At 41.0% G+C, this 15,911-nt stretch overlaps 1 protein-coding gene across 3 annotated transcripts in view; it reads left to right on the forward strand.

Annotated features, from left to right (window-relative positions):
* Positions 1–15,911, forward strand: part of LOC119501221 (protein kinase C beta type-like) — a 121,683-nt gene that overhangs the window by 55,482 nt on the left and 50,290 nt on the right. For all 3 annotated transcript variants that reach the window (XR_005209785.1, XM_037791425.1, XM_037791424.1), the window contains exons 6-8: positions 10,448–10,604; positions 11,243–11,377; positions 14,717–14,813. Coding sequence is in view for 2 of the 3 variants with exons in the window: in XM_037791425.1 (XP_037647353.1) it covers positions 10,448–10,604; positions 11,243–11,377; positions 14,717–14,813 (389 nt within the window). In the remaining variant the exon portion in view is untranslated. The remainder of the gene's footprint in view (positions 1–10,447; positions 10,605–11,242; positions 11,378–14,716; positions 14,814–15,911) is intronic.

Raw genomic sequence — 15,911 nt, forward strand, 5'->3', positions numbered from 1 at the left:
AGCAGACTTATCACACAGAGACTGCTAGGACAGCAGTAAATGCTAAACCTCACAAGTGCTGCAGAAAAGAATAAAATAGAGCTGAGTGGTAGAAACTGTCAAGGAAAATGTATTTAATATAGTTTAGTCGCATCTGTCAATCAGTCCTAGAGTGCAATAACGTTATTGTCTAGCCTGCAAGGATTGTATTTTCAACACTTGTACCCAAACATTTGGATTTTTGTGCAGAAAAATGTTGTTATATTCTTGATTTCAGCCAGCTGTGATAAAATGCTCCTCATTTTCCTTGTGGTGACAGTTTACAGACAGATAATAGAGGCAGTAGGAGGTGTAGTACTCATTTATGTCCACAGGGGTCAGTGTGGAGCCACCAGTAGCTTACTCCCTCATTGCAGTGAGGTGGAGAAAAAAAAAAAAAAACACCACCACAGAGAATGAATTGTAGAAGCACTAGGAATTATTCTACAGCTTAACGTAGCAGGAGCTGGTGGAAATGGCTGCCTCACTGAGAAATGCATTTGTGCTCTAGACTAGCTGCGGATTTAATCAAAGCAATTGACATGGGTGTAAAATGACACTTTATTGATCACTTTTAAGTCACCCTCCCTCCCCTTTCCACTGGGAGATGAGAGCTCTGGGTCAGTGGCAGAACAGTGCCCGTGGAGATGGAGGATCAGCACTAGCTCAAGGACACTCCAGCAGGGAGATATGCAGTGGGATGTGGGATTTGGGCCTTGAAAGGTGCCCCCTTCCTTTGGCACTGCACATGCTGCCTAATTGCCTTATAGCTGTTCTGAAAGGGAGGGTGAAAAAAGCCAGTCGGGTATAGAGAAGGGTGAGAAGCGATAATTGTTTAAATACGGGGATAACGGCACACATTTTCAGACATTCTCACCTGGAAGACATTCATGGTGTTGCAGTCGGTTGTTCTCATGAAAAGTAGGGATGCACCGGTCCAACTTTTTCAGTCCCGATACCGATAGTGATAACTCGGCTTTGGGTATCAGCCGATACCGAGTACCAATCAGATATACCAGTGTCTAATTAATAAAGCTGTATGCCTGGGATCATTCTTTTATGTGTAAGGACACATCAGGCTTGACTTAAACATTGTTTTCCTAACTTTGTTAAACAAAATGTAACAAATAAATACATAGATATGAATTTACTGAATTGTTTGTTATTAAAATGATAAATCGTACATCTGCAACTTGGTCAAATCTTGAAAATGAACAGGAATTACATTTCAAGTGTAAACCTTTTTTAATGCAGCAACAAATTGGTCAAAACTTCCGCAGGAATTATATTTCCAGTATATAATGTGTATAGTATATAAACATAGAATTGAATTTAATAGATTAGCTCCACTGTCGCCGATACCCGATCCAGCTATTTGAGTCAGTATCGGCCCGATATCCGATCTGGTATTGGTAGCGGTGCATCCCTAATGAAAGTGACAGAAATAGTTGTGTGAAGAATGAGAGAACAGAGCTGGAGAGAGAAGTTCAAACCCTGCTTTCTTTCTCACCTCAACACAGCTTGACAATCGTTGTGAAGTCATGAATGTCGGATTTTTTGCTCTGGAAAGTTGCAAAAAACACCAATAGTGACTCTGACTGTCTGTGCGTTGACTCCAAAGCAAAGTTTAAAACATAAAGCTTCCAAAAGGACCTTAAGAATGTAGAAAAAAACAGTTTCATTAGTTTTTAGCACATAAAAGTCCATAAGTGAAACATTTGCTGCCTCTTGGTGTCTTGGTGACTTTATATTTTCTGGAATACATTTAACCTGGCATTCATGCCAACACCACAGAGACCTTTATATTATACTGTACTAAGTTTTTTGTTTGTTTGAAGGACACTGCTCTCACACCAGAGCTTTGGAACGGGAGCAAGTAATGTTAGAGAGTGGACTCATACAATTGTATTCAAGTCTTAAAGTCAGACTCAGAGAAGTATGCTTTACCAGTGAGTCATTACAAAGCTTTTGATCCTAATAGGGATTTTGATTTTTGACTTTTCATCGCTCAAATTAGATAACCAAATGATTCAAGATCAGCTAGTAGCCAGTAAGTGCTACACCATCATACAGCATGGTAGCATCAGTCTAGCCGAGCCAGGATTTTGTTATGGTTTAATACATTTCCTCCGACTAAAAGCTTCATACAAGCTTCACACTGTTCCTCCAACCTGCTCTTGTTTATCCAAAATGTCCATAAATAGGCAGGAAAAGCCTACAATGGAATCACCTAATGGGGAAATATCATGTAAAAATTTCACTTTTTCAGTGCTTGTGCACGGAGTACCTACCAATCCACAAACGGTGAAATAAGACGACCCAGTCAGTTTTTTGTGGGCTGCCTAGATCAGAACACATGTGATTCAACAATCCCCGAATGGCTTGGCTTTGGCCCCCCTTCCTATGTCAAATGCAGGAATACGTATATCGCTCACAGCTTCAGAACTACATTTGCAAAGGTGCACCATATTTTTCTTGCAAGTCAATCAGAGCAGACTGGGTTTTTTTTGAGAGGATGGCTTAAAGAGACAGGCTCTAAAATGGAGTGTTTCAAACAGAGGGTGAATACAGGTGAAAAATAATGTGTTTCTTTTAATAGTAAAGCATGTAAACATGTTCTAGTAGAAACCTAAAATACAACCTGAAAATCCTCTTTGAAGACTGAATCATGTTGTGGAAATGAACAACAGATGTTGCACCTGTCACGTATCAGTGCCTTAGATGAGTTGGTGTGTTAACCGAATGCAGATTTTCTCTTCATTGGATTGGGATCACACTCGGCTGGGGTTGTGATCATCAATCAACAGTTTATTTTCTCAGTTGTGAACCACAGAGGGGAAAGTCGATCTGTTTCAGACTTCGGTTAGTCACGTTGACAACTAAACGGAGCCAAAACAAATTCACTCCCAGTCCCTGAAGTAGCAGTCCTGATGGACCTAAATGAATCTCTCTGGTGTTGGCCCCAGTTAGCAACACTTGTAGGAATATAGTCGCTAAAATTAACATCAAGTCAACAGCTGTCTATTTAGAGCCATTAAACTCATTTTGGGGTTGTTTGCTTTAGTTAATACAGATGTTTATCTCACACGGGGAGATCAGGGCTGCTGTCGAATAGTCTGAAATATTACGTCCTGTGTCCTTTTCCTAACTACTTTTCCTTGACCTCGATGCGAAACGTCATCAAGTCATCGAAAGATGTGAAGGAGAATTCATAAGGATTAGGAAAAGACTCCAACTGCACTATGCAATGGCAGATTTTTTTTTAATTATTATTATTTGATTATAAGAGATACAAGATTCCTTTATTGTTACATCTCAATATACAGGTATAAGAGAGTAAAATTCTTGTGTTTTGGCTCCTTGACATAGCAGCATAATAGCAATGGGAATGAACAGTAAATCAAAAGGTAACAATATTGTAAAATAAAATACAATATAATCCAGTGTAATAAAATGATAATATAAATGTGCATATAGTATTCAAATACACCGATCAGCCATAACATTAAGACCACTGACAAGTGAAGTGAATAACACTGATTATCTGGTTACCATGGCACCTGGCAGTGGGTGGGATATATTAGGCAGCAAGAGAACATTTTGAACTTTGAGCTTTGTGTTGGAAGCAGAAAAAATGGGCAAGCGTAAGGATGTGAGCGACATTGACAAGGGACAAAATTTGTGATGGCTAAACTATGGGTCAGAGCATCTCCAAAACTGCAGCTCTTGTGGGATGTTCCCGGTCTGCAGTGGTCAGGACAAACTCCTACCAAAAGTGGTCCAAGGAAGGAAAACCGGTGAACCGGCGACAGGGTCAGACCCGAGGCTCATTGATGCATGTGGGGAGCGAAGGCTGGCCCGTGTTGTCTGATCCAATAGAAGAGCTACTGGAGCTCAAATTGCTGAAAAAGTTAATGCTAATGCTAGAAATGTGTCGGAACACATAGTGCATCAAGGTTTGTTGCGTATGGGACTGTGTAGCTGCAGACCGGTCAGGGTGCCTATGCTGTCCTAATGTTATGGCTGATCGGCGTAAGTGCGTATATATATATTTGCAAATCATAACCCTTGCAGTGACAAATAGATGCTCTACAATTCAATTAAGGATTCCTGTCCAAAATAGAATCACACCTCCTAACAAGGATGTTTTCATTTCATTCATAATGTACAATTAAACAGCGACGGTGGATGTTATTGATGGCCCGAATGGTGCATCGCCTTAAATGATGCTGCCGCAAGGCATTTTGGGATGGCATTATCTCCTTTCATTTCATAAAGGATGGTCCAGTGTACCCTATGCTAAGGGAGATAAGAAAGGAAGCACTGAAGCACCTTTCCTTAGCATTCAGAAAATTCGAACATATCACGGCTGCCACTTAATACCTCCGGGTCATTTCACTCAGTTAGAAGCCTTTCTGAGCAAAAAAAAGGGTATTCGACCGTAGCCCTAAAGACTCTTTCTCAAAAGCCAAACTGAACATATACATGATACATTATCTGGAAAGGCTTCACTAATTTTGCAGCACTTATAAAAGCAGTTTGACAGAACATAAGACACCTACTAAGACTCTGACGAGGCTGTTTCACATGGGAAAAGGTGCACTGCCAACGCCCACGCTGCTGTGCACATATACAGTATTCTGCTGTTACTGCACTCTCATCTCCACTCGCCCTCCCTGTAGACTCAAATGCACGCGTTATCTCTCTCTCACACACACACACACACACACACACACATCCATACTCAGACCCATACATGCTCTTTGCAATTAGCACATGCTGTATGAAAGCAAGAATGCATACACAGTCGCATGCACATTACACACCTGTGCATGCACAAGCAGATCCATTCACTCACTCACAAACACAAAAACATATACCCACCCTCCTCTATTTCCCGTAAGTGTCCTAGGAGACCGTTTGGCATGCTACCGTCTTTATAGCTCACCTCAACCAGCATTTGATGGTCACTTTAACAGGCATCATCTAATATTTATTGACCTGCTCCGCTGAAGGTTTAATGCTGGCCGTTGGGTCTGTGCTGTGGTTAACCTCTCGGAGCTTAGCGCAGCGTAGCGCTTATAACAGCATGCAAACCTCATTTCTCTTGACGTCTTGAGGTTTTTCTCACGCTGCGAGCTCGCTGGGAAACTCTCCCTTCAATCATGGTTTTGAAAGGATGCCGCATGTTTCCCCCGCAGCTCTGAGAGCTTTGCATCTCAATTGTTAATTTAAAAAATAACATTTTGACTTCTATTGCAAAAGGGTGCTTCAGTTTTATTTTTCAGTAGTCGCTGAGGAACAGCTTTTTGACCCATGTTTCAACATCATGTTAGGCGGAGACTTTCAGGTGCACTTCATTTGTGGTGATGATACCAAAACAGATCTGCTTCAGTATTATGTAACAGTTTTCATTTTTATAATTTGTCCTCTAAGGATGGCAGCCATTTGCCCATCATTTTACTGCTCATAACATGTTGTCTCTTATAGAGCTGCAACAATTAGTCGACTAATCGATTAGTCGATCGACAGAACAATTATGAATGACTCGATTAACAGTTAAAGTAATTTTTTCATGCAAAAATGGTAGAAAATTCTGTTTTCAGCCTCTCAAATATGGAGATTTCCTGCTAATATAATATTAAACTGAATATGTTTGGGTTTTGGACTGACAAAACAAGAAATTGAAAGAGATCACCTTGGATTTTGAGAAAGTGGGATGGACATGTTTGACAATTTACTGACATTTTATAGACCAAACAGTGAATCGATTTATAAAAAAATAATCTCCACATTAATCGATATTAAAAGTAATCATTAGTTGCAGCCCTAGTCACCTCCCTTCTCTTCTATTTCAAGCAGCCCCTCTTTGTCATCATCATGTGAAATAAAGTCCACCTGCAGTCTCACTACTGGAACACTTAAACTGTTTTTTATTTGCTTTTTGCCCGTCAGACTACCTGCGAAGATGCATTAAAACATTAAAGTGCAGTAAAATGCAACATAACGTACCCAAACTCTTAATATCACAAATTATTTTCAACCAAAAAAATAACTAAATCTAAAAAGGGATCCCAAAACAGACGGACTTGATTTGAAATAGACCTGAAATAGACCGAAGTAGGATGATTAGACTGGATTCAGAATGGTGTCAGCCAAACGGACCCAAATAGAGAGAGAACGAACTAACACTGGCAGCAGCGCAGGATCAGAGCTGATACAGAGTCTGCTTCAGTATTAGACATATTGAGGCCCGAGCACTACCCGACTAGACTCCAAAAAATGTGGACACAGCCCAATTCGGGTCCTGGATCAGATCTCTGTGAGGACCTCGAGACACGGGCTGCAGTCGAAATGTCAAAAAATGATGTTCTAATGTTTTTTCCTAACCACTTTTCCTTGACCTCGATGGAAAACGTCATGAGATCAAGGAAAGATGTGAAGGAGAATTCAGAAGGACTTAGGGAAGACAACGGTGGCGTTAAGAGAATCCGACTGCACTCACACTAGGCTCTGTAATTATGTTGCGACGGCGGTGGATGTTAGTGACTTGGTTCTGCGGTGGTGAAACTAAAATGTCCCAAAGATGGACTACAAAAGGCACCGCTTCCCCCACGGTGTGTGAAAGTGTGTGAAGTGAAGTTATGGTGAAGGAGTAGAACCATTATATTTCTTCCTACTCCTTTGCGGACGTAATATTTATTTATGTTGATTATTTGTTTGCCATATGTTTAATGTTCATTTTATTTGTTATTCTTGTTTTGTTTTTTTACTTATTTGTTACTTGTTCGAAATTAATAGATAGAAATAAAGTGAAACCAAATTGTTGCCACTGTCCACTCATATTTATCAACATGAATCCCATCACTATATGACTGTATGAAAATAACATGCAAAATAAGCATATCGTTTGTTTTCATGAATGACAGAATGGCGCGTCGCTTTAAAAGTTGCGGCCGCAAGGAATTGTGGGGCGGCATTATCTCCTTTCTTTTACGTAAAGGCTGGTCCAGTGTACTCTATGCTGAAGGAGATAATAAAGGAAGCACTGAAGCACCTTTCCTTAACATTTAGAGAATTCAAACAGCTCTTATCATGGCTGCTATTACAGTAGATACTTCCGGGTCATTTCACTCAGTTAGGAACCTTCCGAAGCAAAAAAGACTTTTTGACTGCAGCCAAGTATTCAAAATGGTTCAATGAATGAGTATTATGTCAGTCCATGTGGCTGCATGTTTATACGTTTTGTGTCAAAGTAGTGTGAACCCTAAACTAGCTAAGCCAAAGTACAAAAATGCACCTTTTATTTTAGGAAAGTAAACTACAAGTGTGACCACATTCTCATGCTGCGTTCCAGAAAACTCGGAGGTTGGAATTTTCCCAGTTGAAATCTCCACGCCTGATTGAACTCTCAGCCGTGCAGCCTCCACATTTATTTTTAGCATTTTTAACATTTGCGCAAATAACTTTTTTCCAGAGAAGATAATTTTCAGAGATAGTTTACCTTAACCAGCTACTAATAACATGACGACATATTTTGAAATTAATGTACATGCATAACAGGTTTTACTATATGATAGTATGTATTATTTTAATCACATACAGGCAAATATACTTTATGTTGCCTTTTAGTTGATGGTTTACCATTTACAATGTGCGCTTCCATCGTTGTATGACGTCAGACAGAGAACTGATTCTTTGTGATAGATGGATTTGCCCCGAGTTTACAAGAGAACTGAGTGGCGTACCATTGTACTTTTTCTAGTAGGACGTCGGAAGTTTTTGAGTTCCGAGTTGTCTGGCATGCAGCACTAGCGTAACTGACCCGGTAAATTGAGATATCAAGAGACATAGTTTTAGGTTTCTTGTTTCCGCATTTGTAGATGGATCTTTGGGCACTAGGCAGTGTTCTTAAAAGGTCATAAATTAGTAATGTCACCTCTCTGGCGGGGAGAGGCCTGAGCTGGTGTGTGAAGTTGAGAAGCCCCAACTTGAACCAGTGAGTTGGTCTCCTCTACAGTATGAACACTGGCACTGAGGCCTGTACTACGAAGCAGGGTTAACCCTTCAGGGTTTTCCATCACCTTCACTTCTTACCGGGGTGGATAGCCATAGTAACTTATGCTGAGCACCTAACCTGCTCCGCAGCAAGGATATGTTCGAGATAACAGATCGACTCTTATGAAAGCACCGCTTACTGACCAATCAAAGCTCGTATCGTATGATAAGATTACACAAATACGAAGAACTCAAAGTCCTAATCCAGGGCTAAAAACAACACAGTTTAAACTGACAAATGCAGGAAGGACAGCTGGCTTTATGCTGTGGGCGCTTACCGCTTTGAATTATGTTTTTATATTAATTTTTTTACTTGCTCTTGAGTCCGTTTCACACCGCCGCAGTCGGGTACGCCCGCTGAAAGAAGGCTGAAATAGTCATACACGGCACAATAATGCCAAAGGGCGTAATGAAGTGTAATCTATTCATCTATTACATTCTGAAATCTTTTTATTGTATCACTGCCCCATCTAGACGACTATACCTGACTTTTCAGGCCGTTAAATGAATAAATCTGTTAATTTACGCATTCACACATCGGCAGTTTTTTCTTTTGCCAGCTGTCATTCCTGCATTCGGCAGCTTCGACTGTGTTACTTTTAGTCTGGATTATGTGTTTAACTTCTTCGTATTTGTCTAATGTTATAGCTCGCTCTTCCTTTGTAAAATGTGCCGCTCTGCATGTCTATCTGCAGACTTGTCCATGTTTTTGATTGGTCACATGCTGCAAACCCCCGCCCCTTTATGTGAACGCGCTCATAGCCAGACTGAGAAACCCCTGGGTCGACTTACCGAGTTGATAACCACCGTCGTAGGACAGTTTAGGGTGATCGCGTCTGTTGGGGTTAGTTGAACCAGACATCGAGAAGATACCCTGGGTATGTTGAACTCGCTTCGTAGTACAGGCCTCTGCTCAGGAGTTGTCCAGTCGCCCTCTCGTTTCAGTATTCAAGGAATGAAAGATCGGAAACTAAAATGTTTCACAATCTATTTTTACATGATGTGACTATTTACAGTCTACACGCAACATCACACATCCTACCGTAGCTTATCACGGCGTCTTTTTCGACAGAACACAATTATTGAGCTATATCAGCTAAGTACTTTGTGCAGTCAGTGTGTGTGTTTGTTGATATGGGGGGGTGGGAAAGGTTCTTGTGTGTGTGTGTGTGTGTGTGTGTGTGTGTTCTTGAGTGCTTCCCTAGCGAGCTGCCTAAGACACAGCAGCACCAGCCCTGCTTCTGGTAATTGGATGTGACCTCACAACTTGACCAGCAACAATAATTGTACACACACACTCCACAATCGCAGGGGATGTTACGCCACTGGAATACAATTACAGCCCAATAACAGAGGGCCACAAAAGAAAGGATTAGTGTTGGAACTGGCAACCTTCATGTGTCTACATGGTCATTACAGACAGATCTGGCAACCTCAAGGCTTTAACCCCCAACACAACTCTAGGGGGTCGGGTGTGTGTGTGTGTGTTTTCCGTTGCCTCAAGTTTACCATTCCTAATTTAATTAGTTGGTTTTCACAGGAAGCACTTTCCAAATTCACACACTTGGCTTGAAATTAACACCTTTCAACCTGCTAAATATGGGTTAAATTAGTTATGATGATAATTGTCACTGGCGGGTTCTGAATAAAATTATAATATTTATATACAAGCGAGTGGTGATTAATCATCATTTTACTCCTCTTATAGCTTATAAGGAAAATGGCTCACCAAATGGAGAGGAGAGTTCGTACTAGCTTCTCCAATATTGTTGTTCACGAGGTTCAGAGTAGGACATTTGGAAATACAGCACTGTAGATATGAAGCCTTAAAGATTCAAGAAAATAAAAGTAAAAGTGTAATGATATATTGATATAGGATTCTTTTACTTAAGTGCTTAATAAGGTTGCATTTTAATTACATTTTGGTTACTTTTGTATGCAACAATACTATACTATTTTAAGGTTAAATCCATTAATGATTCTCTCTGCTCCTCTCTCTTGTGTTTCTGTTCGTCTCAGTTTACCGGTAAAATGTAAAGATTTAATATTGTGTCTTATTTTTTCCTAATGGACATTTTTAATAGACTGTATAAAATATGGTCGTGATCTCTGTGACGTCACCCATAGGTTTCTGATGAGCAAAAATTAAGCTCAAAGTGGGTGGCTCCCGGCGATTCCGGCCGTCGCCATCTTAGCAGTGACGTCTCCAGCTAATCCAAAAATGGGCAAACTGTTTCCAATTTGTAACTGATGCAGAAGTGAAATCAAATGGACTGACATCTCTTTTTTTTTTTTCTTTATTCCAATTTCCTCTCTTTTCCCATCTCCCTCCCTCTTTCTTTCCTGTTTTCTCCATCTCTCTCCCCCCCAGTCAAAGAGGGCAGGAATCTGGTTCCTATGGACCCCAATGGTCTGTCAGACCCCTACGTGAAGCTTAAGCTGATCCCAGATCCCCGCAGCGAGAGTAAACAGAAGACCAAGACCATAAAGTGCTGCCTCAACCCCACCTGGAATGAGACCTTTAAATTGTAAGGCTTTATTACACCATGTCGGGTGGTCACTGGGTGACTTATTTTATTTATCTTTCTGTCTGTCTCTCCCTCTCCTCTCTTCTCCGTCCTTCAATCTCTCTCCATATCCACGTTTCTTCTCTTCCATCTCTCATCACATTATGCTTGTCTTTCCAATTATGTGTAACCGCTGGCGCTCGGATAAAAAACATCTGGCTCCTTATATTCATAAAACCTTGCTTTTGGGGTCGTTTCCTGCAGTTACATTCTTAATCAGCTGCATCACAGATTGCACGGAGGGAGACTGAGATTTGCATTTTCACGCATCTGGGTGCAGATGTTCACTTTGAAAGGCATTTTTTGCACCTTTCTAACAAATCCAAAAAGTGATGATAGAGCTACAGTAATGTAACACACAGGCTAGACTTACAGACAGCTCCTACTGTATTTCTTGTATTTGGAAAATGAGGTGAATCTGATCACCAGAGGAAGAGGACACTAATAGTTATGGTATGGGAATGATAAATCAAATACTGCTCTCATGTGGCTTTAAAAGGTAACAACTTAAGGGGAAAGGGTCAAAATATGAAAGAAACACCAACAGGTATCACTCTCAGTCATCACCCAACTGTTGATTGTCCCCGTTTCTCTTCCAGCCACCTGAAGGAGTACGATAAGGACCGCCGTCTGTCGGTGGAGATTTGGGACTGGGACCTCACCAGCCGCAACGACTTCATGGGATCGCTGTCCTTCGGCATCTCGGAGCTCCAGAAACTAGGAGTGGATGGATGGTGAGATGAAAGAATGGATGGATGGATGGATGGATGGATGCGGGAGGGGGGTGGAGAGAGACGTGAGGCAGAGAAACAGCACAGGTAGAGGAGGAGGGAGAGTGAAGGTGACCTTGTTCATTACTGCACTGTTGGAGAAATACTTTAGTTCTTCTTTTTATTCTGGTGATACTCTGTGCCAAAGCATCTCTACCCCGTCTCTTTATCTCTGCTTCTTTATCTCCCCGGCACCCACCCTCCCTCTCTCTCTCTCTCTCTAGCTCAGTCTCTGTATCTCTCTATCTTCCTCTCATTTTGCTGACGCTGCCCTGTCAGGGTTTTTAATGAGATGCCAGCGTTTGAGGTGGAATGGTGGAGGTGGAGAGATGCCAGTAAAAGCCTGATATTCAGAGCAAAGAGAACCCGTGCGAGTGTTTTCCGCTACTCCGTCTATGTGACGCTCCAAAGCCTCACACCTGCTGGAGGAACAGAGGGAGAGTGACATGAACACAACAGCTGAAGATAAACCTCTATATGTGTCTATGTTACTGCCCTCTATAGGGGAGGTATGTGACATGAGATAATCTGACTTTGCTGTTGTGATTTTATATGAAGTTAATTGTTGTCAGATAAGGTGAAGTTGCACAAACTGAGTAACTTCATCACTATCCAAACACAATATGATCCTTCATCTTAACAGCCAGCAGCCGATTTAATCATTAGCTTAAAAAAAAACACCACCTGTTGACAGTGTTTGATCGCCGTTCATTCCTCGAGATGTTTCCACTGAGCAAAGGCGTCTGAACCAATATTCACAGTCATCTTTAAAGTGGCTATAATCAATATTTTTGCATTAATAATGGATCACATGGCTATTTATATATGTTATATTTGAGCCGTATTCATATTTGTTACTCTGCACGTCCTGAACAACAATACGTTTCCTCTCCACAGCCCTGTGTTTTAAAGGAGATGAAAAGTAGTGAAAGTGATTGTCCGTGATTGTCTCAACCTCTAACACACCCAGAATGTATGATAGTGTACACTGCCGTTCCGTTCAAAAGTTTGGAATCACCTGTTGTGTATGTTTTTCTTCTTTCCTTCAGTAATGGCTATTTTATAGATGAAAGTGTAAAACAGTTTATTTTCAGACACCAAATGTAATATTTACATTTGAAATAGTTTTGGCCCCAAACAAAGAAGAATTACATGATTCAAACTTCCATTTAGTTAATGTAGCCACTCTGTTGCATGATGGGAGAAGTGATCATTATTGAACCACAGCTGTGCAATTGGGCACTAAATATTTTGGGAACCCATTGTTTTTCTTTTGGCCCTCTGCAGTCCACTCAGTGGTTGGATTGAAGAGGTTCAAACTGTGATTTGTTTGTAGTATGTCCAGCTGATATTCCAATTGTACAAACCCTAGACTGACCTTCTGTTTTGAAGTTTGAAGAAGAGCTTTGCTAAAGCACCGTGTCTGTTGCATGTAATTCCAGCTTGTTACAAGCTCCATTATTGTACACTTGACACTGAAACAGGAACCTTGCTATTTTTGCAAACTCTTCATATACAAAATATTGTATTTGTAAAGAGGACTTTCTATAACATAAAAGCATGAAAGACTATAAAAAGTATAGAGTAGTCATCTAAGCCAGACCAAATCAAGCTTTTGTGGCAGGGGACTCCAAACTTTTGAACAGCAGTGAATGTCATCTTGACCTATACCCCGTGTCCGAGAGCCTGTTCACGAAATTACCCAAAGTGCATTTGAGCGTTTAGGGCACACTTGACAGTGAGTTGCGCCGCATCGCAGGGTTCATGAAAGTAGAGCCTTAAGACTGAAAAATGTTGCAGAAAATTATATTTAGTAATAACAATGATAATGTTAGGAGTAAAAGGAGTTAGGGATATCAGCTGTAACCTCTTGAAGTTTAGATCTGATCTCATGGCTGTCTAAAGCAGTCATTCCCAAAGTCTGGGTCGGGACCCACAGGCGGGTCGCAAGAGATTTTGTTTAGGGTCGCCAAATATATTTGCTGAATTTCTTCCATATTCCATTTAACATTTATATCTGCTGTATAGCTTTGAGTCACATGAGGGAGCCTGAATGTTCACATTGTTCTGATAATAGTAGCCTACTTATAACATTGAATCTAATATGAAAGGCTGGCGTACATTCTGTTTGTTTTACTGATGAGAGGAAAAAAACACGAGAGCCTGTTAACTCCGCCTAAATGCATTTATTTGGTCTCATTTATAAAGTATTTAACATCTGTATATATTTTCAATAAAACATGCATAAAACAAAGTTGGGATTTATCAAACGGATCTTTTCAAAAAGGCTAGTTTACCCATTCAAGATGATATAAGGCGATGCAGAAATGGCAGTACAAATGGTCAGTAATGTTCATTTACATACAAAATTTGCTCTTGTCACGATTTATGGATAAGGTCTCTTGTGAACTGGGTCGCAATAGTTTGCCATTTTAAAAAGTGGATCCCCAGAGAAAAGGTTTGGGAAACACTGGTCTGAAGAGAGGAAAACTCTTTCGTAATAAAGCAGCAATGTAATTGTGCGTTGTGCAATTATATTAATGTGAAGTCGCTAGTCGCATCCCTCTACATTACAGTACATCAAAGGCCAAAACTGGTGGTGCAGACTCAGAAACAGCACTTTGGAGCATGGACAAATCATTCTTAAATATTTACATTTGTTCCAGCATGTCTTGTGCATCTACCTACTTGGCAAAACTTACAGACAGTAGCACTCAAAAGTCAAAATGTCTGATTGAATCAGCTCCGTCTCCGGTTGGTAGATTGTCAGCCGCATAAAACTATTTCAAAATGCAGTTGTTTAACATACACATACAGCGATGACTATATAGCAACCAAACAGGTCAATAAACTAAAAAAGACTAAAACAGGAATGTTGCCAAAGGAAAAAATGCTCACAGCCAACAGGTTCCAAACAATAAACACCTGAACAAATAAAAGAAAGAATAGTTAAAACCAGCACAATGTTATTTGCTATGAATACGGTGGTGATGCCGCGAGTTGTAATGAGACCAATGTGAAAAATGATATTCTATTGATTTAGTTAAATGATAAGCTTCTCAGCTGTGTTCTGGGCCCATCTCTGTCAGGCGTTGCTGGATCACCATGAAGGAGAGTGAATTACTAAATAATCAGCTGATTATTCTTTAGGACTTTAAATCGGTGCACTAACAGTAAGCCGCTTCGGCTAATGGAAGCCGTTAAACGCTTAAATTGTATAAACTAATTGGGAATTGATTTGACTGGAAATATTCTCTCTCTCTCTCTCTCTCTCTCTCTCTCTCTCTCTCTCTCTTTCTTCAGGTTCAAGCTGCTCTCCCAGGAAGAGGGCGAGTACTTCAACGTTCCCGTTGCTCCGGAGGGGGAGGAGGGCAACGAAGAGCTACGGCAGAAATTTGAGGTGTGTGTGTGCATTTGCACCTTTTAGTCTGTTTGTGTTTTTAAGTGGAAAGCATTTGCAAAATGTGTGTTATGCTTGTGAATGTGTGTGTGTGCACTTTGCATCTGTGTGTGTCTGAGTGAGAGCCTCTCTGGGAGAGCTGTTAGCAGTTGGCAGGGACACTTATAGTGCCATCCGGTCTGGCACACTGCAGGTCCAGACGTGTCGGTGTGTGTGTGTGTGTGTGTGGCTGACCAGTAGGCCCACTCATTAACACATTTGGCAGTGGAGAGGATAACCCCGCTCTGTGCGTTTCCTCTTTTTTTTTTTCTCTTTTCCTCTCCTCCTTCTGTCTTGCTGACACTAAGCTACAAAACACCGGAGTCATGCTGAAATGTGTTGATCACGGAGTTAAGTGGAGCTGTTTGAGGGCAAATTAGCTTTTGTCTTCTCACCTGTTAGCTTAGCAAAAAGACTGGAAACGGGGGGGATCAGCTAGCATTGGCGATTTTAGACTCTTTTAGGGGTGCTCAAGCACACCTAAATTTCATCTCAGCACCCCTAAAAAAATAATTATCAAACCCTCTGAAACCCGAGGGATCGCCGGCAACTCTGTCCGACATTACTGTCTTTAAAAGGCTGAGTGAGGATGTTGGTATCATGTGAAACTAGAAAACCTCAGGAGTCCATTGGTATCAACGTCATGTTAACTTGTCGGGAAGGAGGCTAAATAGAGCTCCGAAGTTAGGCTAAATTATGGCGAGGGAAAACTGGCATGGCCATTTCCAAAAGGGTCCCTTGACCTCTGACCTCAAGATATAAAGACATTTCCACCATAACTTGATGCAGAAAAGGCAGAAATTGGTGCATAAAAATTCACCAGAATGCAGGAAATGAAGTGTTTGGGGAGGACCCCCAGACCCCCATCTTAATATGTGTCCCCCCCAAATGTTGAGACGAAACCTACGCCCGTATTCACCGTACAGACATATGTGAGTGGTATCAATCTTCTCATCTAACTCTCGTCTAGAAAGAAAATAAACCAATTTCCCAAAATGTCAAACTATTCCGGTGACAACATGTTTTTGGAATCTATTTTGAGCAGCTATCAATCAATCC

The sequence above is a fragment of the Sebastes umbrosus genome, chromosome 14 (genome assembly GCF_015220745.1).
Source record: "Sebastes umbrosus isolate fSebUmb1 chromosome 14, fSebUmb1.pri, whole genome shotgun sequence".
NCBI lineage: Eukaryota > Metazoa > Chordata > Actinopteri > Perciformes > Sebastidae > Sebastes > Sebastes umbrosus.